Source organism: Ammospiza caudacuta, chromosome 4 (assembly GCF_027887145.1).
Source record: "Ammospiza caudacuta isolate bAmmCau1 chromosome 4, bAmmCau1.pri, whole genome shotgun sequence".
In the NCBI taxonomy this organism is placed as follows: domain Eukaryota; kingdom Metazoa; phylum Chordata; class Aves; order Passeriformes; family Passerellidae; genus Ammospiza; species Ammospiza caudacuta.
Genome location: NC_080596.1, coordinates 51,945,602 through 51,971,450, shown reverse-complemented (window position 1 = coordinate 51,971,450; position 25,849 = coordinate 51,945,602). Strand labels below are relative to the sequence as shown.

The 25,849-nt window shown below is 39.9% G+C and overlaps 1 protein-coding gene across 2 annotated transcripts in view; it reads left to right on the top strand.

The window, feature by feature from the left end:
* Positions 1-5,438: 5,438 nt before the first annotated feature.
* SLAIN2 (SLAIN motif family member 2) overlaps positions 5,439-25,849 on the top strand; it is a 34,142-nt gene continuing 13,731 nt past the window's right edge. For both annotated transcript variants that reach the window (XM_058803578.1, XM_058803577.1), the window contains exons 1-6: positions 5,439-5,797; positions 15,173-15,321; positions 20,120-20,284; positions 21,695-21,856; positions 23,054-23,413; positions 25,464-25,601. In XM_058803578.1, the coding sequence (XP_058659561.1) occupies positions 5,439-5,797; positions 15,173-15,321; positions 20,120-20,284; positions 21,695-21,856; positions 23,054-23,413; positions 25,464-25,601 (1,333 nt within the window). The remainder of the gene's footprint in view (positions 5,798-15,172; positions 15,322-20,119; positions 20,285-21,694; positions 21,857-23,053; positions 23,414-25,463; positions 25,602-25,849) is intronic.

Genomic DNA, 25,849 nt, shown 5'->3' with positions numbered 1-25,849 from the left:
GGCACATTTGTCCCCTCTCTGAGCCACCTCCTCAGGAGGGAGCCCTGGGCCACCAAAGCCATGACCGAGGTCTCTTGCCCTCAAGACCTCTGAACGAGCGGCAGGAGTCCTGGGGCACCAGCTTCTCCCTGGGAACGCTCCGGTTACAGGCTCAGACTCAGGCATAACGTGGTGTCACTAGATGGCGATGGATACCTTCGATACTGTGCAAAATACCAAAAGCTTTCTCAAAAGAGAACAGGGAAGAGAAAAAAAAAGATCAGAAGTTGCATTATACAGAGATATGCCACATCTCAAATAACATATTCTCGTTTTCTCTCCAGACTCAAGTACCAATGGAGTATCTCAGGCTTCTTTGGTAAATCTTTTGTTTGCATACAGTATTTTGGTTACTCACGGTCACACATTTTCCTGTCTTGATTGCAAATCTCAATTACTTTTGTCACCATTAGCATACTGCCTTCAGATAGAGACAGAGCCTTGTTAAATACAAGCCATTAATAAATCGAGCATAATCCTAATTTAATTGCAAAGTTTTGTCTGCGCAATGTGAATACCCTCTCTCTCCTATTCAATAACAATTTTTCTGCAAATCTAAGCAAAAAGACATTTAAAACATACTAGCTTTTCCAGTATGCAGCATTTCAAACGTTCAACACATTTGAAAGTTCCTGACTTTCCAATTACTTTGCATTCTGAAGATTTGGTGCTTTATCATGCTAAAAAAAGTGCAGAAGGAAAACTGTTTTAAAAACTTCTTGAGTGCAATGATGTCTTCTTCCTTCCAGCCTTGGCCTGTTAGTAAAGCCATGTTGGGAGAGCAAATTTGGGAACTTTTTTTGAATGACAGAACAGAAGATTGCTTCATACAGGTGGAGACATGTAAGGTTTCACTCACTGTTACCCAAGTGATTAAAATCACTGCACTCGCAACTGAACATCAATCATGAATCTTCTTGACAACAAAAAATCCTTTCCCAGTGTTCTGAGTCACCACAATGTCAATTCAATTTCCATGTCACCACAGCATTTTAAGTGTGTTGAACTCTGCAGTTTTTTTAAGAGCAACTAAGCTATTTCCAAGTGATTGATAAAAATGAAATACTGGTAGATAACGCCATGACAAAACTGAATTTGCTCTTCCCTTTCCCCTTCCCTTTCCCCTTTCCCCTTTCCTTTCCTTTTTCTCTTTTCTTCTCAAAATATATTGTAAGCCAGACTAAAAAGTTCCAATCAATGCTTTAGCAAGTACCTTGTTCTGTCTGAATAATTTAAATTTGACTATGGTTAAGCTTGCTCAACTCAATTTTGTTATGTGCCTTGTAACTTGGTAAGGAGACCAACATACTGATCACAGTCTATCATTCATGACACTGTCAGCAGAAAACACTTTTGAAAAATTATTTATAAAGACTTTTAAAGTGTATTTATGCACAGCTCACTGCTGTTTACCGTTTTTAGGGGATGGGTACTGAAGATGTGTGCAGAGTGACTACATTTTTAAGTTTCCAAACTCCAATCTAAAGGGCTAAACGTTGTTGGTGCTGTCTCACCACTGATGAGCCTGATGTAGTCAGAGGTATCTTATAAATAACTGAAGTTACAATGTTGGTTCTTTCAGTAGAACCAGAGTAACAGTTCTGCCTTTAATTCTGAAAGAAACATATTATGACAGGAACATGCTTCTTCCACTCTGTATTCAATTTTTGCATGTGCCATATATTGTAATGATAAACAACACTTTATATTTTGTCAAAGGTTTAGCTAAACGCTGCCTAACACAAACATGTGTGGGCCTGCTAAACACCTCCTTTGACAAGTCTGGCAGGCAACAACCCTTCTGCAGGAGAATAAACAAAGCTGCTTAAAAACCAGTCCAGTTTCCAGATATCAAGTTAAATATTTACAACAAATATTAACTTCCCACCACACATCTACCTATCTTCATGTACTATTCCCCCTGAGGGATTGTCCTCTCATGTGACAAGTGAAATCCAGGTTTCAAAGTCAGACTCTAAGACAGATGCAAAGACAAAGATTCAGAAAATCACCACTGTGAGAAACTAACCATAGGGCTGTCCATGCTAGAGAGCTCAAAGGTCAGCAAAAAAAGGCTCCTGGTGGCCTTTTTCTAGGATCCACTTGTCAGAAGGATGGGTTGAATTATTTGAGTGACATGAGAGCCTTGTTCAGACTTCCTTTCCTTTGGAGAGACTGCTCCTTATTTTCTCTCATCTTGTGAGTTTAGAACCTGCCCCAAGTCAGACAAGAGAAGCACCCATGCATGAACTGAGATCTGGAAATAGTGCTGTGGAAAGGCTGCTTTTCCTCCCTCTCTGTGAAAAGGGAAAACACAGTGTGGGTGCAATCACAGCTGTTCACAAAAAACTCTGCAACAGATCTAATTTCACACACAGAGGAATTTCTCTGGCCCTTGTGACACAGTGGAAAGGTTTCATTTTTGTAGCATTACTATCAATTAATACTATTTCTGTATATCCACCCAAGGGCCTCTGCTTGGGTGTGGTCTCACTTCTGGCCAGAGCAAGCTTGGAATCTGAGGAACAAGAAGGTTGTGGAAGCCTATTATTGACCTGGTATTTCATAGGAAGCTTATGGACCAAGCCCTGCTGCTCTTCAGCTCCCAGCACGAGAAGGGCACTCACAGCCCAGGAATGAATGAGAAAGCAGAATCATGGCTCTTGCTATTCAAAGCACAGACTATGGTGACTATTAAGCAGTGACTCCCTTTTTTCATTTCATTTATGCCCTTACTCTTTGTAAAAATAGCAGATGATTCAGCAGTTCTGAAGCTTTTTTCTGAGACTTTTTTCTCACTTTCCTCCCCCTTTGTCCACACACACCTGCAGGGAGTGTATCTTGTGGGGAGAAAAAATTGCTACAGCTGCTGGCAGCAAAGTAATGGTGTCAGCAGGGGACAGAAGGTTGGAGTAGGAAATCTGGGGGACAGACAGACCATAAAATGAACTGGGGGGAGAGGAAGGGAGAAGGAAGAGGAAGCAGAGGAGAGGCAGGATGCAGGCAGTGCACTGACCACTAAAGAGCTCTCAGAAGTGCCCCATTAGCTATCAGAGCAGGCCCCTAAACACGACAGAATCACAGGAATAGCTGCAGTTTTGGAGCAGCTCCCAGGAGCCCAGGTCTCTGTGGTCCTGGTCCTCCTCTGCACTGCCTGTCTGCATCTCCTGGCAGAGCCCTTTGCCACAGCCCCACTTCACACTGTCACACTCCCAGTTCCAGCCACCAGTCCCATCCTGATCCCAGTATTTGCACTATAGAAAGGATTAAACTCCTCCTGTTGCTACCATAGAAGCATGATTAATTCAAATGACTGAGGGTTTCTCACACCACTGATGTTTGGCCTGAGGACAGTCATAGAAGAAGAAAGAAGTTATATTGCATGGTCCTGCTATAAATGCTCTAATTTGGAATAAAGTTCCCTGCATAGTTTAAGACCCACCAACTACTGACTCATCAGCAGTGTCACTGTAAGTATGGGGGTCATGGAAGCTCCTCAATGTAAAAAACCTTTATATTATAGTTTTCTTGGCCTTTTGGTAGGACTGTAAATTCTGTTGATAAGTAACTGTTCTCACAGAATATATCTGGATTCCCTTAAGGCACTTGATTTTGTACCATATCATACAGACACAGAGAACTAGCTGGATTTACAAACTGGTTTACAGACCAGTCTCTAAGGAGTTATGATAGTCATTAACATGGTGCCAGGGAGCAGAGTGCCAAAGGTCTCAGCTCATGGGCCAAAACTGTTTAGTAGTTCTACAACTGTGAGAATTATACAAAATCTGTGGCAAAATCTGCTGCTGATAAGAAGTTTGCTTCATTTGCAGATAATGAAGACATTACCATAGGAGTAATTAAATTGCTTTGTTGAAAGATAGCAGCCCTGATGTATTTTAATGCAGTTAAACACTTAAGGTGATAATTGTTTTGGGAAAACAATGACATAAATTGCATGTATGGATCAAAGGCCTGGATTCTGGTGAGAAGCTAACAGTAACAGTGCAAAACCACGCCAGAATAAACCCTCAAATAATGCTGTACATACAGGGAATGTATTCTTTGAATGTATAAGGGGAGAGTGTTGGGTAAGGCAAGGAAGTGACCCAGTCTTGTAAGGATGTGGTAAAGTCATGCCTGGCAGTCTCAACACACCAGCAGTCCCTGCACCATACCTAACACAACCAGATTGTGTGGCATTAAATGCCCCCAAACTTTACAACTTCTCAGCACATCCCGCAGGTCTGAGCACCCCAGTCTTATTTTCCTTCTTTCCTTCCTGAGCCTGGTAAAAACTGGTCACAGCAGAGCCATCCCCTGCAAGCTCCAGCCATCCTCTGGCTCACTTGCTGGTGTTCCTCCTCTCTCCTGCTAAAATAGGTTCCAAAATGAAGCTGGTGAGTAGATGGAACTTTGGAAGAGGAAAAAATTCTGAAGGGGTGGGACTAAGGACAGTGTCACTCAGTGGCTCAGGGAAGGGGGACACTGAGCATCCCCACAATGCCAGCTGATGAAATTTGGAGACAATTCATCACAAGACACAAAACATCCCAAGAAACAGGGCAGGAGGCAATGGGCAGAAAGCAATGCACAGAAAGTTCCACCTGAATATAAAAAACTTCTTTACTGGAACACATTGCCCAGTAAACACAATCCTGTGCCCTGAGCTCTACGATAACTCTACTTGAGCAGGGAGATTGGACGAGATCATCGATTGTGGTCCCTTCCCACATTATCCATTCTGTGATTCTGTGACAAATCCCAAAGCCCCACTAATTCCTCAAACCTAAAGGTGTAAATTTTGCTATGGAAGGCAAAATCCCCACAACCTTTAAAAGAATATGCATCTATTTATACAAAATGTAGACTCCAAGAATGTTCAGTTCACACGTCTGTCATACACAATAGGCCCAACGCTTTCACCTAGGCCTTGGACCATGGGCAGCCTTGTACTCTCCAGAGGTTTTGAACGGTTTTGAAAGATATTCCGGGGCTTCCATACAACTCCTGTCCGGGACCTGAGGTGCCCAAGACACGGGAGGGGAGGCCAGGCCAGGCCAGGCCGCTCCCTCAGGAGCGAGCCCACCGCACGAGCTCCTCGCACGGCCCCAGGTGGGGCTGAGTCACAGCCTCCCGCTGCCGGGGCCGCGAGCCGCCGCCACGCTCGGCCGTGCCGTGTCGTTCCGTGCCATGCCGCGCCGTTCCGGGCCGCCCTGAGAGAAGGCGGCGCGAGGGCCGGCGGTTCCGGCGGCAGAGGCGGAGGCGGTGACATGGCGGCGGCGGATGTGCGTCCTGCGCCCCGCCCCAGCCCTGCCCCGCCGCCGGCCGCCGGGCCGCGTAGACGGGGCGGCACGGCCGCCTCTCCCCGCGCAGCCGCCGCTCTGCCGGCGGCCGCCATGGAGGATGTGGGCTCGGGCGTGAACGCGGACGCGGAGGTGCGGAAGCTGCAGGAGCTGGTGAAGAAGCTAGAGAAGCAGAATGAACAGCTTCGCAGCCGCCACGGCGCCCTGCCCACCGCCCCCGCCAGCCCCAAGCGCCTGCCGAGCGCCGGGCCCTCCTCGCCGCCCCCCGCCGTCTCCGCGTCGCCCGACGGCCGCTGTCTCAGCACCAGGGCCACCGCCCGGCACTCGCTCCTCGAGGAGCCCGGCGGTGGCGATGGGGATAACGGCGGCAATGGCCTCCTGGACGACGCGGCGGTGCTCAGGCCGGAGGAGCTGGAGCGGCTGGCCGGCTGCGATGAGGACGAGACCGGGTGGTGAGGAGGCGGCCGGGGTGGGGATCGGGCGGGGGCGGGTTGGTGAGCAGGGCTCCGCCGTGCCTGGGTGGGGAAGGGGCTGTTTCCAGGCGTGTGGCTGATGTCGGAGGGGGTCTCGGGGCTTTGTGTGCGGAGGCAGCCTCGCCCTCTGGGCTGGGTGAAGGGCTTAATGAGCTGGACTAGGCGCCTGCCGGGGAAGGGTGTTTGGCTTTCTGCAAGCGGCGGTGAAGCTCCCTGGAGGCCGCGGCTCTGCCCTGCTTGCTGCTCGGCCGCGAGGGGAGCGTTACTTGGGGGCACTCGGACCCCGAGAGGGCTCCGGCGCTGCGGCAGAACGAGCCGGCAGTGTTTTCGGGAGTGCAGGCGGTGGAGAGGCATTGAGAAACTTGTGGGAAATTTCTGCGTATAGAATTGGCCTACAGGTACTGTTAGACTTCAGACATGCATCGGGCACCTTTAATGCCTCGATTTCTTTCAGCTGTAAAGACAGCAAATGTAGCACTTTTTCATCTCATAAACGTGTTGCCCTTAGGCGTTCTAATTTATTGCTAATGATGTAGGATCACGGTTTCCCTTAGGTGGTTCCTCGGTATAAATGGACTGCTTACCCTGCTGCTCCAGCAGAAACCGCTGCAGGTGGCTGTTTGCCTTGTCATTATTAACACTTGATTGAGCTTCCACTGAGAATCAAGGAGACTTGGCTCTCTCCAAACATCACACTGGCTCCAGCTGTCGTTTTGAAGTTTCCTGTGACAGTTGTTGAGGGGCAGCCTCAGAGCTGCAGGAGAAATAGTGGGGAGGAGCACCGTGTCAGCATCATGTCCACAGAGAAATGCAAGGGAAGCTTGTACAGGGACAAAAAGTGTAAACTTTTGTTTAAACAGATATGCAGACTGTCTTGCAACAGAACTAATTGTGGGTCCATCTACGAAGGTCTCTGGAAGCAAACATGCAGACAGATTTACAAAACAAACAAAAATGTCTTGCAGAGTTAGGAACGCCTTTAAAAATTCTGGAATGACTCCATGCATGAGCAATGTTTTAGTTGCTCAGGGAGGAGACGGCATGTGCGCTTCCTTGGAGAAATCATTTGCCTGACATTCAGCCCGATCCACTGGAGAAGTATGAGAGCATAAGTTTATTCTCATCCAACACTAAATTAACACAAGGCATCATCTCCCAGAAGATGAGTCTGTGCAAGGCAGCTACTCTTATTTCTTCACTGTATGCCTGGTAACCTACAAGGGCCTACAGCCCTTGATGGAAATAGAATCTGGTAAATTTGCACTGCAGGTTTGGAGTGGCATGGCCAAATTTATTTGTAAACGTCATGAATTCTAGTGACAATAGATTTTACTGTTTTATACATTAATTCTAAATCATGGGTAACATAATGAGTCTCTTAAGTGAAAGTGAATGTCCTGACAGAGTGTATGGTGACAGTGGTGGCATTAGTGCTGTGTTTTTGTTGACGCAGTTCTGGGCACTCACGGGGCAGCCGCATGGTTCGCTGAGCGCTGCCCTTGCTGGTGTCAGGTGTTTGGCTGCCAGTTATTGTGGCACCCTCATGTTTCTGTGCAAGTTGTGGTGCTCAAAAGGCAGCAAAACTTATAGGCAGTCTTTTGCACATCTTGATTCCTTTACTAATATTTTGGCAACTATAATGCTGAAGTGTTTTAGCTACTAATTTTCATTCTCAGGCATGGGACACTGAGTGAGACACAAATGCATGAAACAAAAGATGCAATTGTAAAAACTTAGAAATTGTCACACATATCACAAAATATGGATATATGGTTGTTTAAAAAAAGTGTTTTCCTGCTGTTGTTTAATATACAATTAATGATAAAGATAGTTTAGCTAGAATGATGATTTTTTTGTTCCAAAGTGCTTAATAAAAATGGAAATCAAGCTCTTGGAATTTCTAAACACCTTCTTATTCAACTGTTGAAACACTAAATAGTCCAACCCCTTTTATTTTCCTATGAAGGTAAGATGTTTTTGTATTTATGCATTTGATTAATGGAGTTTTTGCTCTTAATGAAGTTTGAAATTTTCAGAGGGCTAATGGAGCAATCTAAAAGAAACAAGCCTGTTTCTTTTAGGAGGGGTTGGTGTAAGTGGATTTCCCTTAAACTGTTTTATAAATATCCTGCTCCTAAGGCCTTAGCTATGCAAGGTCATTCATAAAATAATTTAATCAACTGAAAGGGTGAATGTATTCAATGAAATTTAAGTCTCATATGAACTCTTTTAGGTTCAAATGGATTGGATCACTACACTACTACTTAACCCAAAGTCCTGTTTAAAATATGGGATTATACGCTGTCAAAATCAAATACCTCTCTCTTAGCAGCTGAGGACGCCTCTTGTGGAAACAAACTAAATCATTTGTTTGTTCATAAAAAATTGATTCATCTTGCCTGTTTTGCTTGTCTACAGATAGAAGTTAAGATTTGTCTTTACTTTTGATTTCAAAAGGACCTTGCTGTGGGCAGTAATAGGTGTTAAAGGGTGCTGGTTATCACTGTTCTTTTCTGTTTTGTGTAATATAGACATTTTCATACCCCATTATTAAATTGTCTGCAGTTTTGTCATAGCAGAATAAATATTTTTCTTAACTGTTAAAATTGTTTTATATTTAATGCCTACATGAGATTAGTGGCTGTGAATTTAAGACAGAACACTTAATACTGTGATTGAAATTGATACTAGAATGTGACATGTTTCTTTAAATCTACATTGTAGAGTTGATCAACTTATTTTTAGCTTTTAAAATGCATTTAGGTAAGAACAGAACAGAAGTGTCAAGTGAAAAAGTAAGGAGAAGGTGCAACTGTCAAACAAGCAAAGGAACTTTGGCACTGCTGTTTTAATAGCAGCATTAGCTATTAAAACATCCATACAGTATTAGTGAATTTTGGGATTGTTTATATTTTTGCTTGATTGTTTTTCTTCTCTGTGCTTACTTAAATCCAGATTCACTTCATGTTTTAAATATTTTTGCATCAGATAATCTTCAAATTATGTGGTAAATTATTAAAAATATTTTAGTGAATTTAGATTGAGTTTCTTGTCTATATGCTTCTGAAAGTTGTTTAATGTGCTGAAACTTTCTTCCTGATAAGGTCCTGAATGTTGCAGATTGGCACATCTGTACTTGCACACTGTACTGAGCTCTGCACAGACCCATGGAGACTTTGCTTTAGGCCTGCTGATTATTTCCTCCAGTTATCAGCAACTTTCATAATCTACTCTATGGGTGTTCCTGTTTAGCTGTTCTTGAACCAGATTGCATCAAATTTAATTTTTTTCAAGTTCAGTCTGAACAGGTCTTTTCTTACTAATTAATTGCAAAGACAATAGGGCAGAAGAGGTGACCAGAGTGGAGAAATCTTCAGAGAAGTGGTGTGCACCTCCTTGCCTGACTTGCTGGGTAAGGTTGGGTGTGGATGTGTTATCTGGATAACAGGGTGCCGGGTGGCTTGCCATGCTGCCTTTAAAAAGAGTTTATTGGGTCTTGAGTTTATTGCAGGATAAGTGTGCACACGTGGGCAATTACTCTAGATGAGTTACTGGGCTGGGAACCCACTGTAACTTCCTTTGTGGTAACTTGTTGCACGGTCTCCCAGACTAAGCTCTCTGAGAAGTTTTGTTTTAAATTTGAGCAAAGCATGCTGTACTTTTCTTCAAAATTTACTTGCAGCATGTGCATAAGAGTATAGAGTTTGCTGTGTATCTGTTTTGTACATGTAATTGCTCAGCAAACTTCAGAACAGTTGTTCCTCTTTAAATGACAGTGCTATAAATGCTAGCACCCATGTTTTCATATCAGCATCAAGTCTCCTTAGTAGGGTTAAAATAGCTGACAGTTGATTTACCTCATTTAACAAAAGGTGGTTATTGTGAATTTAAATTTAAATTATTGGTGTTTTTTTACTGACTGAATAGCTAAAAGTAATAGTTTCAGTGTTTGTTAAGAGCTCAGGCTGGTTGTGTATCCTGACTAGTTAAAATGGAAGGCACATACATTTGCTGTTATACTCACTCTCGTTCAGCAGCTATTTCTAATTTGCACCTGTTGGTAACAGTGCAAGTTTCCGTTCCAGCCATCCATTAGTGTTACTTGGCCAAGGGCCTGTGTGCGATACACGATTGTCGTCTGTAATGATTCTTCTGTCTCATATTGCTGGATGTCCCTTGAGCACCAGCATTGTTTTGGAATCCTGGTTTGCCATAGTGAGCTGGTAAAGTATACTCTGACTGTTTTAGGCTAGAGCTCCACCTGAATGAAACCCCATTGCTGAAATTGCATTGCAGCATTTCCTGTTTAACTGTTAAATTTTATTGAATTAATGTGGTTTAGGCCCCTTGGAAGCAGGACAGATTGTGATCAATTTCTGTTCCATGGTGTAAGTAAAAGAGAAATTGCTGCTTTTCATTTTGTGGCACATAAAAAGTCAATTTGATTTAAAGTTGTTGGGGTTTAACCAAATTCAGATAACATCTTCGCAAACTAGGAAGATAATATGAAAAGAAGCATGGAGGAAAGGCAGGGATTATGGAAGTCGTCAGTGTTACAATGAAAAGCAATTAGTAACATTAAATAATACTCAGTTTGATTATTGTCTTTGAGATATGCATATTTGTGAAACAGATATTTGAAGACTGGAGGAAGAATCCTGAGAAAGAACTATTTCAATTTCTGACCTTTTTTGTGATAATTATAGCTTTTAAACATGCTTGATATTTAGATATAAGGAAATCTTTGATATGGGTTTCCTTTACTGTCCTAATGATATTCCTGAAATTTACTACATAATCATGTCTTGTTTAGGCATGATTCACATTTCTACAACTTGTAGTTGTTGATAGAGCTCTCAGGCGTAGTCATTAAAAGGAATTTTATTTTGGAGTACATTTATTTGGACACAGAACTTCTCAACTTTTCTCTCTTGAATGTAAGTCTGAACAATGCTATGTTCGAGCACATGTGCACTAACAAATTTCTTATGAAAAGCTTCTCAGATAGTGGACAGTTGTACAATTTGTGTGGTAGTTCTAGAGAAGGTACATGAGGGTGGCTTTGATGGCCTATTTCCCATCTTACAAAATCCTTTTCCGACACAAACATGTTCTTCTGGATGAGGAAATGAATAATGGCAGTAATTTCCAGCAACTAGCCAGGGCACAGCTAACTAGCTTTAATTGGGCACAGAAAGATAGTTGTGTTCCAGATTTGCAACCTCTTGGATATTCTTAATTCTACTTAAAAATTTCATTATGTAAGTGAGATGTACCACTGTGATATGAAGGTTTAATGAGTCTGTCAAAGGCTTTTTGTAGTATTCATATTCTGCAGTTTATATTCATAGACTGGAGTTTGCTGAAGTTTGTACAATCTCTCAGAACTAGAAGTATTCTGTGAAGTAGAGCTGAAAACTAATAATTGCAGGCTAAACAGTGTGTGTCTTAGTCAGCCACAGCTGTGGCACAGGAATTTTGTGGGGTGGGTAGAAGGAAAGGAGATCTGTGGGCCACGTAAGTGCAGGGATGTCACTTAATTTTTTTATTGATTTGTCTTTCAGCCAGAGATGCTTTTCAGATCTTTGCCTGTCCATTCAAAATCTGTCTTAAATTTTAACATGCTTAAGCCACTTCAGATAGGATTTCCTAAAACTTTTTAACTGTCTTAAAATAGCTTAGACTGACACTGTTGTGTTCTAAATTGTCTGTTCCAAGACTGTCCAGTGTTATTGTCTCCTGATTTATATGTTTTCATTAGCTTTTCACTGTGAAGTTTCTTTCTTGTATTTTAGGGGCATTTCTTATTGATTTATCCTTGGATTTCAGTTTTTTCTCCTCATCATGTCTTCAGGTTTTTAATCTTGCTTTTGCATGCATCATGTTTTGTGTGCTCCCATTTAATTTCCCTTATTGTAACTTCCAGTTTTTGCTTAAACCTAACATAACTAAAATAAATGAGCTCTAACTTCAGATTCCTTCCACTTGCCATCTTCTTTCTAATTCAGATTTGTGACTTCATGTTTTCCCTCACTCTTGTACTGAGCAGTGGAAGGATTTGATACAAAAAGGCACTTCCTTTTTTTTCCAGGCTTCTTGTTTCATGCCTGTAGCAACTAGCCTCTTGTATTTTAATGCACTGGAAGGTGTTCCTCAGGTGAGGTAATCTGTACACAGATATTCCACTCCTGCTGCAGTGGTGTGTCCTCTTTCTTCAAAGCCTTTTCTGACTCATCTGTGTCCCAGTGCAACGTGCTGCATCTTGCTCCATTTGGCTGACATCGTATTTGCTTGTAGTCAGGGCAGTCTTCCTGCAAAAGCTCTGCCCTTTTCTGTGCTGCATCTTCCTGGAACTAATCAGTAGAGCCTCTGGCTGCTTTCAGCCTTAGGTTGGTGCTGCTCTGCTGTGGTTGACTAGTAAGAGCCAAAGGAAGGAAACATTAATGGCTGTAGCAGAGTCATAGTGTCTGGTCTCCTTAGTGTTGTTCCAAAGTAGATCAAAGCTCCTGAGCTCCTCTTAATGTACCATTTTGTTCTGCTTTACCTTATGTCACTGAGTTGTGGAGTCTTTACTCCATTGAGGAGAGATTGGAGTATATATTTCTGGTGTGTTAACATTTGTAGTATGGATGGCAACTGTAAGTTGTCAGCTTCCTCAATAATTTTTAACTTCCTGTTTTGAGAGAGTTGATTTACAGTGGTTAAAGATGTATGAAGTCATTCTGATAATCTTCTGTCTTGAAGCTGCTGTACTGCCAGTCAGTGCTGTTGTGTTGCTGTAGATTGCATTGACAGGTACAAATGGGATTTCTTCTGGAAGGTTCTTCAGCTAAAGAGGACCTATATAATTTGGATCAAACAGTTTCACCAGGAAGACCACTTAGCTGTGTGAAGTTACTTGTTTGAGCTTCATGTATCTGTTCTTTTTCTGATGTTGGGCAAAGAGGAAGAAGTAATAGAGGCATCACTCTGATTCTTAGCCTTGCCCTTGGTCCTTTTGGTTTTTAAAAAATCCAAGTTAGGCAAAGCAAGTAGAGTTAAGTCAGTCTCAAGACTTGAGATTGGCTGTTCTTTGTCAGGTGGAATATTAAGATCACTGTTTATAGTGAGACTTGATAATTGCATGATGTGCAAGAAACTGCCCTGAAAGAGCTGTGTTGTCACTGCATCAGTGTATGTGTGTGTATGTGTTGGAGTTGCATGAAATATGTATGTTGTCAAGTTCTGTCTTTCTGTGAAGTCCAAGTTATGAAACAAAGGTTGATAAAGGAGTTGGAAGAGGTGGGGGGAATATGCAATATATATTTGGTTAGAAAGGGAGGTGGAAAAGAGGGAGGGAGCTGTGTGAGCCTGGATTGCTTCAGTAAATAAACTACTTGTGAAACAAATGGAACAATTGGGAATTCCTGAAAAGAATGTGTTGAAGTTTAAAATATCAGGTATAGATTTGATTAGACCAGTCCTCAAAGAGGACATACATTTTAATTTCTTGCCTTTTATACTGGCTGCTACTGTAAACTGAACGTGCATGGAACTTCTCAAACAAAGCAAGGCATGCCAGCTATCCAGAGCACCAGGAGTCAGTCTGGCCTGTACTGGGCAAAGCTGGCCTTGTTGCCTTTGACACTTCTGTGTATTGTATAAACATACCTTAGGACAGAAAGGAGTACAGGTAAGTACTAAAAAGACAGTAAATTCTAAATGCTGGAGAGATAGTCAATGTTAAACATTACTTTTAATGGTATGGAGATGTCCTAAAAATTACAGAAAATGGTGTAATTGTTTACACAACTGTGAAAATTGAGTGACTCTTGTGCTTTTCAAGGATCTCCAGGGCTATAAATACATGAAGAGCTTTTAGCTTTTCTTTTGGGCTGAGTGCCCAATTGCAGGCATTTCTACAAAAGCAGTTATGACAGACAGCATGATATTGGCCACAGCATAAACCCCTTGAACTACAGTAAGTGGCAGTGACTATTTGGATTGTAGCAAACAGCTTCATTTTTATTTTAAAACCTGGCAGCTGAAATATTTTCTTGCCTGGATCTGCAAGCATAGCTTGCTAATTTCTGCGTTAGAGGGAAGAGTGTTTTGGAGCTCGCTCTTAATAAAGATCAGAATTTGGGTGAGAGGTGGTTTTAGAAACATAAGCTTTTGTAAGAAGTGATCTTAATGGTAGTAATTACAGAAAATATCTAAAAGCTATTATAACGCAAACAGTTCAAGTTCTAGAATTACAGAGGAGAGATGAGATAATCTTGTAGAGAGAAAGTTGTAGGAAATAACTTGTGTTGCTAATGTCATTGGCATAAAGAGAACAACTTTTGCTGTGTATTTTGTACAGAAGCATGTCTGATTAGACTGTCAGATGTTCCTAAGTGACGCTGTGTGGCATGCAATCATATTCACTTGGAATATGAAGTCTGTCATTACCCTAGAAGAAACACTTGTTTAGCTGATTCTACACATGCATAATCTCTAGTTAAGAGTTATGTCTTGCAATTCACTTTTGTCTTTTGATGAACCACATTTCCAAGTTTGGTTCTAATTCCAAGTAAGGCTTAAAGTTCCCTGTTGTGAGTGTGTGATTGGTTATGACTTTTCCTTTGATCTGTCTGTTGAGGGAGGAGAAGTTTTCAGCTAAATTTCTAGAGGTTTTAAACTGGACTACTACTTTCTTTAGTCATGGAATGTTGATGTTCAAATAAATGAGTGGAGATGCAGACAGACAAAGGTTTCAGTGTATCTGGCAAAACAATATGATCTCGTTGTTTCTCTCCACTCTCCTCTGTGCATTATCTCTTTTTCCTTGTTGCTAATGCTTGACTGTGTACCTCCTTAGGACAGAGATAGTTTCTTTGTTCTGTGTTCAAAGAGAGTGAAAAGATCAGGTGCTAGGATAGAAATAATAAACAAAAATAAATTGTTTATTGTTCAAGGCTACTGAAACAGTAGTTGTGTTTTGTGTACTTTAGCACTGCTCCTTGGCTATTAAGATGCTTATTGCTTCCTTTGCTTAGAAAAACAAGAGTTCTCTATTGCATAGTGTTTTATTTCTTTCAGTTGAATCTTTCAGTTGAAAAGATTAATCCTCATTTGTATGTTTATGTATATTATGGACAGTGAAATTGTCCATGATGTGTCTGAAGTCCTTGGTAGGCATATGTTATTGCTGTCATACTCCAAAATAGTTAATTGTAGGGTCAAAGCTGTGCTTTATCTTTTGGGATTGTACTATCGTGTAGGTAGAGTATAAAAACAGAAATAGCATACTCCGTGGTATTCTGTTGCACGTCTGATCTCACGCTCATTTTGTCTGTCCTCATAGTTTATTTTTTTTTCTCTCTTTTCCAGGTTATATACATCTCCAAAGAAGAAAAAAAATCCACTGCAAAAAAGTGTCAGTCCATTAGTTTGGTGCAGACAGGTACTGGATTACCCAAGTCCTGATGTTGAATGTGCTAAGAAGTCACTGATCCACAAGCTGGAGCAAACAATGTCAGGTGAGTTTCTGCACACTGAAACCCCTGGGTTGTATGTATTTATTCTGAAACAGCATCAAAATTAGCTAATGGTTGTGAGATAAAACATTTATCAATTACTTGTGTCTAAAGCTTTCATTATGGTTTATAAAGTCATTAATTCTACTCATTTTACTCATATGAGTGAAATGAAAGAAGGCATTAGATCATGAGTCATGATTTCAGAGTTTTGTAATACTTGCATAGTTTGGTCTGATGTTTTCAGGAAAAGCCAATGGTTTTAACTCAAAAAGTTTTCTCATCTTTTTTTTTTTTTTTTAATAGAGGCCTATATTAAAATATCATAATTGTTAGGTGTTTGTCAGTATTTTAGCATGAAACTTGATTTTCTGCTAGATTATCTATTTTACTTCACCTAAAGAAATGGAGGCTTATGTTGTTGAATACTTTTGGGAGATGATAATGATTTCTTCTCCTCACATCCCCAGTAACTTGAGATCTAGTTACAGTCAGATTTTAAAAAAATCCAGTTTGATTCTTCCTTCATACTAATTAGTTGCTTATATTCAAAACTGGAGAGTGTTTGACCCTGTGAGAATGCAAGTCTGCATTCTCCATCCTTCTATTACCAGACTTTTTTAATGTCAAACCAGCAGCAAAATCCTGAAGGTCTGATTAGAATTCTCTGTCCATCTGGTTTCTTGCTTTGTTTTGTTTCTTTGTTGGAACCTATTTTTTTTAAATTATGCTGAGAAAACTTGCTTTCTGTTATCAATAGCTATTCTCCTCCTGTTGCCTCTTTTTGTAGTCTGCTACTGCTACATGTTAAACTGTTATCTTCAGGAATTAGCAGAATAGTTGGACATGAGCTAAGAGTGTATGAACACACAGTTCCAGGAGTGGTTCCAGCAGCCACCTCCTTTCCATGGTTATATGTAAACTTTGTGTTGAATTTATTTGGCTGTGACTTCTTTCCTGTCCTTGTTTTTTGGAGCAATTCAGTCTTTATTCTGGTTTGTACTAAAACTGTTCTTAATAAAATTTGAATCCATTCTTTATTCTTAGGAAAATCATGGGCATAGTGGTGGAAGTGCCTTCAGTATGAGTCACCCTAAATATTTCCCTGTTTCTTGAGCTTTTTTATGCTGCCTGGACAATTGTCTATTAAAAATTTACCTCAACAGTTAACATGATATATGACTTAGATACAGGCAAAGACTGAGATTGTGAACAACAAAAAGCACTCACATCACAGGGATTTATGAAGGATGATACAGGTGTGGGAATCTGAATACTACTGAGTGTTTATGAATGGATAGTAGTTGATTGACATAATTCTGTTTGTGGTTTAACTTCTTTCAGAATTGAGTAGAAGTCTTCCGGAAATACCACTAATTCTGCTACCCACAGGGTATCTTTAAAAATTCATAGCTGAAGCACAATGGCAGGAAACTTGTCTGTGAAATGGATTCATTTCAAAGTTTTAAAATTCCAATGATGTGTTTTCTCTTTTTTTTGTTTTCCCCTAGATCTGTGAATCTGCTTCTGGCAGTGATACTTGTAAGAATAATACAATTTGTAGTATTAATTGGTGGAAATACTAATGGAGCACATGCTGCTTGGAACAGATTGCATGTAAAAATGAATTTTCAACAAAACAGAAAATTATCTTTCAGAGCAACCAGCCTTCTTTAAGAATAAGGGTTGCAGGGAGCTCCACTGGGGAAGACAAGTGGTGTTTCTTGTAACTTTGTGTGTATTTCCTATTCTAAACTTCAGGAGTGTCATGTAACTTGCATTTTGCATAATACTTGTACCTCATGGACCCATCACTTAACCTGTTACTAGCTACTGGTTCAGTTCATAGATTCTGGTTCCAATCTCCATGGATAAGGCTGTTCAATGTCTGTAACTTTCTTCCCTGAATCCTTGCTGATGCTTCTTTTGCATTGACTCTCTGATGCTTCTTTTGCATTTACTCTTTTTACATTGTTAGGTCTTTCTAATCTTAATATCTTTTTCCTCTTTTTCAGTCTCAAATGCTCTTTTGTATATCTTATTGTCTTCTTCCATTGTATTTTTCATTGCATGACAATCAAGGAGGGAGGAATAGCATGGAGCTCTCAGCTCCATGCTGCTGCTAGCAGTTACTGATGCACAGTGCCTTGTCAGCAGAGCAAGTCATGCTCAGTGTTGGAAGTGTGTTCAGACTAGAGTGAAATTCATTGCCATTTCAGCAGAAACATAACTAAAAGGAATTAGATGCTGCATACTGTTTCTGTATTTTATAACAGAAAATTTATGTTATAATAAACTTGCTGATTATCAGCCCTCCCTTCTGATGTTTTGAAAGTTAATGTGTAATCTTTTGTAAGCTAGTGTTTAATATTAGGATCATTGTAATTCTAAAATTATTATGTGTCTTACTAGTTTTGTCTGACACTCCTAATAAATACCATATCTCTATTCGTAAAAATAGCAATGTCACAAAAATCCCTGTTGGAAAACCTTTAGAAATTCTGGTCCAGAAAATGGATTTGAATCCAGATTTTTTTTTTCTTAGAAAATCTACTGTGCTGATGAAGGTTCACATTAGCTACCATCAAAACTACTGTGTGTATCAAGTCTCACCACATACAGAAGCAAACTTTTTACATGTAGCACAATCCTGCTAAATTTCATCCAAAAAAACCCCAACTGTGTATGATCAAATACTTTGTATCATTATGGATGTATACAAAGAGCCTGTTTTGAAGACTATACGGTAGTAGAATTGTTTTCTAATGTGTGGTTAATATTTTAAAATACTTGCCTGTGTAATAAATACAAAAGAAAGAACTGTTGTGCAGACTTACATCTTAGGGATTTTTAATGACTTTTTCAGCAAGAGATGAAAAGTAGATTTTTTTTTTTTTTTGGTGTGAGAACAAAGATTCAATTGGAATAGATGCTTTGGGGTTCCTTTGTGAATGCTAGAAGTTGATATCAAAGGCCTCATCATAATCATCCAGATCAGAGTGAGTTGTAATTACTGGCTTTGTTTACTGAGCTTTGTAATCAAATGGAGGTTTTCCCTTCTGACACTCAAAATAAACTGAAAATATCTCATGAATACTTGCTAGAATTTAGTGAAGTCACAACTTGCTGAAATTAACACATATTGTTTAAGACTTGCAGTGAAAGCTGAAATATAAACCTTTCATCCTTCATCTATAACTGTGTTTTCATTCTAACTAAAACACTGGTAAGACTAACTGGTTTAGAAAGGATCTTTACATGAGATGTGATTTTAGGAATTTGCTGCAAAGTCAGCTTTAATTTCTGCTGCTTTTGCCTCTGTATTCTGCCACTGGCTAGGTTGGATGTTATGTTTTTTTGGGGGCACTCTTCAAAACTGATTAAGTGATGCAATACAGTTAAAATCAGTTTAAATAATACATTTTTAAACTTAAATCTGCTTCAGTAGGTCAGATAATAGTGCAGCCCCACCAGTGTTTGCACTGGACAACTGAGGATGTAGTGACCAAGAGCAAAGGGGAGAAGCTGAAGCTTTGCTGGGCTTGGCTGCTGAAAGCAGCATTTCATGCAACTGTAATCTATTTTGGCTTCTAATGTCAAATTAACAATAAATTTTAGTTAGGAAATTTGGGTTCCTTTCCTTTTTTTTTTCTGTCCACTGCTATCAGTAGCCTAATTCTTACTGCACTTATTGAAGCCCCTTTTCACTAAGAGAAATGTCACACAATATTTTTTAATTGCTTACTTTCAGCAGCTGGGTGAGCTGCAACTAAATCTAATCTGGATTTACATAACATCAAGTTGGCTTTTCTAGCTTTTTCTTCTTAACATTTTGCAATTTAATTTGTCCTTATATACATTTCTGCATTAATATACTTCCAGCAGTGAAGGAACTGATTTGTAGCAAAAGTGTCTAAATATCTTTTGGATCCCACTACCTCTGTAGGTGAAACTCCATTTTCTGTTACATTTAAAATGTAAACTTTTGAACAAAATAGTCAAGTGACTAAACAAATAATATAGCTGACAACCAGTGGAATTTCAGTGTCATACTGTTCAACACTGTTAATGTTCACCAGTGTTTAAAATGAATCTGAAAATTCTTCAACATTGAAACATTTACAACAAATGGCAGAGGAAAGTACCAAATTTACATCTTATATTGCATATGAGGTTGAAGCCTATGGTCAAAAAATCCCAAGTGATTAGAACAGAAGGTTAACAGTAGGAAATAGTCAATTTGCTTTAGTCTGGTATGTTCTGGTACCCACAAATCTATACAGAAGCATTTGCCTTACTTAGTGGCTTTTGATTTTAGCATATGCTTAAGGAAATTTTGTAGATGATACTGCTTAGTTGTGTGGTGCCAGTCTTGGAGTTACTGTTGAAGTATTGTGTGATTCAGAGAGGTCTGAGAGTTCTGAGAACGTGACTTCCTGGTGTGCTCTGGTTTGTATGTAGTTCTGTATGGGGTGTGTGTTAGTGTAACTGAGCTACTACTGCCTTCCTGCTTCCCAGCACCTACACTGGACATCTCAAAGGCATCAGCTGTAGTGATCTTAGATCTGACTTCTGAAAAGAAAACACTTGTCACTATCTTGTCTTGCCCTCTTCTGCCACTCCTTTCACTTTATGGTTATACCTAGGGGTGAAGAAAGCAGTGGAAAAATTTTCTGGTGACTGAAGTTTTCTACTTGAATGGCATAGTAATTAAATCACAGTGAAGACACAGTATAGTATTGTATTTGTTTTTCATTGATTCACTGAGTATAATTAATCACTTTTCCCCTCCTTCCTGCAGCTCTCAAGAGACAGAGTTTGTACAGCAGCCCTTTCAGTGCGGTCAGTTACGCGAGCTCCTACAGTCCAAATACCGGCAGCCCCTACAGCAGTGGCTTCAACTCTCCCTCCTCAACACCAGTGAAATCTGCTTTAGTGAAACAGCTCATACCTCCTGGTACCTCAGGTAAGGCACTGTGTGTCCGGTCTTTTCCTTTCTTCCTCCTCTTCCTTCACAAATATGCTCAGATAGACAACATTTGCATCAAACTAGAGTAAGAAAGACTCCAGAACTTTCCAGCATTTTGTAGGATGTGTGCATCACACATTTTAAGCTTTTCAGGAAGGGATTTTTGCGTACTCTCTGGCATGAGAAACATGTAAAATGTTTTCTTTGGGTGTCTGTGACCCAAGAATTACTGATGGATGTGATTAGCAGTTAGACCAAAACACCTGAGATCATTCTGTAGAGTTCCAAGTGGCTTCTGGAACTGACTCTGTAATTGACAGGGGTGTAAGTTCCATGGTAGCTGTTCAAAGGTTAGTTGTGAAGTTTTTTCAACTATCCTATTGTTTACTAACTGAAACATTTGGTATGCAGTGTATCCAGCAATGCCTCTGATATGTGAAGAAGCATACTTTCCAGTTAAGCATTCCATAAGCCTTTGTAGCCATCAGTGTGAGCATTAACTTCTGGCGATGTTTTCTACTTTTATTCTGCTCTGTAGACACTTTCTTTGCATGAAAAAATTTGGTGCCTGGAACATATTCTACTCTGAAGTCAGACTGTTGGCTTATTGTATATAATTTAAGTTAGCTTACAGGAAAGATGAAAAAACATTGCATTGACAATCCAGCTATCACTAGTTCACTGGGCTTTTACAGAAGCCTGCACTGCATGAGAGCCATTACCCAGTTTTTATCTTGGTAGCTCTGCTCTGCATTGTGTGCTACAATGACATGTCTGCCTGAGGGACAGAGATGTAACAGGAAGTGGGAAGGCAGAAGGCAGCGAACAGGGAGAGTTTCTCCTTGTTATAGTTTCCATGTTACAGTTCAGCAAAGGTGTGTTTGTGGAACAGGCAGTATTTTCAGATAAAGTCTATTTTAAGCATTCTAAACTGAATCAATATTCATTAGATCAGCAAAAATGTTATTGTTAAGAAAGATCCAAACTTACATTTTACAAGGTATATACAGAAGTGAGAATGAAAGCAGAGATGGAACCAGGTATGCAGTTGCTTTTTTGTAGAGCTGTGCAAACTTCACAGCAGTTGTAGCATGCTATGATAGACCAAATTATTTGCCACTAGTCTGTTTTGAGACTATCACAATGATTTTATAAAGTTGCCCATTTTTAGAAGGTAATGGCTGTGACCTGCTTTTGTAAGTTACAAAAGTTACAAGTTAGATTTTCAGCCGAGGTTTGCAATAAAATAATCAAATGTGTCAAATGGTTTGTCAGGTCAATGTCTCAGTAGCAGTCTCTTCACTGGTGGTTTTTACTAGGAAAGGAAATGCAGCTTGCCTTTTTTTTTTTTTTTTTTTTTTTTTTTTTAGTAACAACAATTCCTGTTATTTTATTTTCCTTCTATAGGTCATCTTAAAATTTCAGGAGATAGAAATCCTCCACTAAGTCCACAGTCTTCTCTGGACAGTGAATTAAGTGCGTCGGAGATGGATGAAGACTCTATTGGGTCTAATTACAAGTTAAATGATGTTACAGATGTGCAAATTTTAGCACGGATGCAGGAAGAAAGTAAGTTTGGTTTTTTTTCCTGAAATCAAATAGAGCATTTTGGTTTTTTTTAATAACTGCAGTAGTAGTTGCTTAGTAAGTGTGAAAAAGCATTATAACTTCTACTATGGATGTACAAATGTAGTTTGCCCTAGAAAGCTGGTTAAGGACTTCAGCCTCCAGGCTAAACAAGGGAAGTTGCTGTGCAGAAGTTTTCTTTAGGAACAATGGACAAGACTTTTGTAAGGTACAGTATTTGCTAAAAGGATGATTGTTTGAATGGACTACTGCCTGCCACCATTCTTCTAAGGGGATTGGTGCCTTCCTGATATAATCCAGTCTTGGTCATATCAATGCTTAAATCATAATTTAAATCATTGAATTATAAAGTCAATATGGCAAAGAATTATTAAGAAAGGTGCCTATATAGATGTCTGTCTTTAATTATAGCTTTAGTTGAGACTTTGTGTCCCTCTGAATTTGCAGTGGTAATAATTTCAGATGTCTAACTAGGTGATCTCCAGACTATTTTATTGTGTGTCCTTACCAGTGAAAAAAAACAAAACCAAATGCCTAATATATGTACTTTTTAATAAACTATAGACGTGTATTAATCTAACGTATAACATACATACACATACACAAAAATATAATTTTAAAAAGTATGAGATAAAGACAAGATAAATGCTCTTTTAAGAATATCAGTTGTTCAGAATTTTCTTGCTTTATGCCAGTGGATTGCTTTGTATATCCCCAGAGGTGTGGGCACCACGATTCAGAGACCACTGATCTAACACCTTCAGTTTCTCTAGGAGTAGCTTATTGTGTTGCTTTTTTGGTTAGATTCACTAACACATTGCAAGAGACATTGCACTGTGGCTGCTGTAATTGTTGTAGGATGTTACTTGATACCAAAATTATGATGTAGCCTGTGTTGCTAGTTGCAGCCTGAGAGAGGAGATGAACATGTACGTACACATTACACCTATACTGGTGATTGCTTTACTAGGAAAAAGAATGAGCTCACGTAATTCAAGTCATCATTAGCTGGTCGATAACTTTTTGGTACTGATCGGAATTTATTTAATGCCTCCAATAAAAGGAGTTAAGGTGAGCCAAATCTGAGTTTGAGAACTGTGCAGGTATCTGTGTGCACAGTCTCTAGTTGGAACCATTTGTAGACTGGAAGCAAGTAAACAATGGTCTTGTTGTTGCCAGGCCTGCGGCAAGAGTACGCAGCCACGGCGTCTCGGCGTAGTTCTGGCTCCTCCTGCAATTCCACGCGGCGAGGCACGTTCAGCGACCAGGAGCTTGATGCACAGAGCTTAGAAGATGAGGAGGATGGCACACATCATACAGTGCACCCTGCTGTCAGCAGGTTCTCACCATCACCTCGCAGTTCTCCCTGGCCTTCACCAAAACAATCCCCAAGAAACTCGCCTCGCTCCCGATCACCTGCTCGAAGCATAGAGTACAGCAGAGTGTCACCGCAGCCCATGATCAGCCGCTTGCAGCAGCCTCGTCTTTCCCTTCAAGGCCATCCTACAGACTTGCAAACTACTAATGTCAAAAGTGAAGGTAAAAAACGGTTTGAAGTTCATTACACGAGTAGCTGTGTAGTTTCTGTATAAAGGAGTTTTGTCAATGTGCAGTCCTAAAATTATGTGCCTGTGTAACATTGTGGTTTGATCTCTGAAATGCTGAAGAAAACGCAGAGCAAGCAAAGCTTAAGTTCTGCTGGGGCACCCTTACAGTGTGATAAGTTAATAGGCTTACATTTATTTTAGATGTTATCCAGTCAATGAGTATAATTGAGTTTCATAGCTACCAAGGTCTATATTTGGCAGGCAAATGCACTAAAATAAAGGAGGGACACTCATTTACTAGTAGAGTTAGGCCTTGCAGATGACAGAACAAAATGCAGAGGAAAGTAACTGTGGTCAGATAAGAGTAACATGGTGATTTATGCATTCCTATAGCCTCTGAGGCAGCTGAATGCTTTCTTCTGGTTGCACAGGACTCTGAAACTTTTCAATCATGAACATAGTCTTAAAAATATTATGCATTTGTTGGATATTTTAGATATCTCAAAGCTGTGAAAACTGCTGCGTAATGAATAAAGTTTGGAGTAAATTCATAGAGTTATACTATATTGGCATAGAACAAAATAATATAATCCTGATACAACTTTTCTTCTTGAATGTACTTTTTCCTAGTAGCCATCTAGCAGAAACTCCTTTTACTGGGATGAAATTTTGCAAGCAAGTTCCCATTTCAACAAATGTATTTTTTATCCAGCAAGTAAGATTTTAAATTTAGAAAGAATATACATTTAAATATTAAGAATTCCCCTTACTAGTAATAGTGATTTGGGGAAATTTTAGGTATCTAGGAAAATGTGCAACACAAAAGCTAATCAATTATATTGTAACTTAATTGAGAATTCCTTTCCCATTCATTTCTTAAAATGAAAGTCTTAATGTGTGCTAGATGAGCTGCAGTAAAAATATCCTATGAGAGGAATGGTACCAAAAGCTAGTATCCCACATACCAGAGGAATCAAAATAGAGTATGTGATCATGTGTTTCTGAAACACTTCCAAGGAGTTATCTTGCAGTGGTTTTTGTGCAGTTGAGTGTTGCTTGGATATTCAGAGTTGATACAGCAGCAGCCAAAAAAAGTTGTTCAGGTTTGCTCTTTGTTTTTTTTTTTAGTATTATTTGTCTAAAATGATTGGAGGGAAATTTGGTTGACAGGGTTCAACAAGTGCAGTACAAAGGAATGGAGACTGCTAAGTGAAGAAACTACACTTATTGGAATATTCAGCCAATGAAGACTTAGTTTTGTTTTCACCTTTAGTGCTTCTGCATTGTAACCTACTTCTTCCCTGCATCCCTCTGCAGAATCAGGTTGGCCACTCATCCTGTCAAGGCATCTTCAGTCCTCTGTCCAAAGTATGTCATCAACCCAGCTCTGCATGGGTTGGAGATACACAGAATGTCATTAGACTTCAGAAGTACTTAATGACATCTTTTCATATTCTGTGAACAGTGGTACAAATATTAGAAGGCCCCCGACGTATCAGCATTAGCTGAGTAGATAGGTCAAGTCATATGTGAAAGATGAAGCATAACTGGACACTTGAATAATGCTGTGTGTGAAGAGGTCCTTACCAAGTGGGACTCTGTGATTTGTTGTGTAATGGACTGATATGGGACAAGGCAGTCTCAAAAATTCAAACATCTATGTTGTTTTTACTCTTGAGGCAAGTGTTTTGTTACAAATAACCTTCTAGGTAAATAATTGGAAAAGTATGCAAAACTGCAAATTTGGTTTGTCTGTTCAGCTTTGATAATACTGCCATAAAACCCAGAGAATCACAATCCAGATATGTTTCAATTTCAAAACACAATATGCTTGACTTTTTTCACCATAGGTGAGAAATAGACATTCGTACTCTTTAGGTACATAAATATTTTGTATATGATAGAAGAAGTAATGTAGCAAAATACACTTTTAAATTGTAGTTTTATACAGCTACTTACATTTGGGGCTCAGCTACAGGTTCACAACCTGACCTTTGTCCAGCATCAGACTACACGTTGTATCTTTGTATTATTTCATACAGAAAAGCTAAGGCGCAGTCTTCCAAACTTGTCCAGGACATCCAACATCCAAGCAGAGTCTGTGAAAAACAGCAGAAGTGACTCAAACTTCCAAGTGCCAAATGGAGGAATACCTCGCATTCAACCTCAAGCCTCAGCCAGTAAGTACCTTTAGTACTACTTCAGTGTGAATTTCAGAGTTAAGTGATGGTGTTCAGCTGTCTTTGCCCAGTCTCAGGGCAAAGCACAACATTGCATGCCACACTGGAGATGCTAATCTTGATTTGTAATCAGACTTTTGTGAATCTGTTTTTATGGTTCACAAAATAGTCAAAGTCTGGTTTCTTATTAAGGTGTCATTCATAGTTTCCCAGAAGTATATGTAGAAGTAATATGAAGAATTATAAAT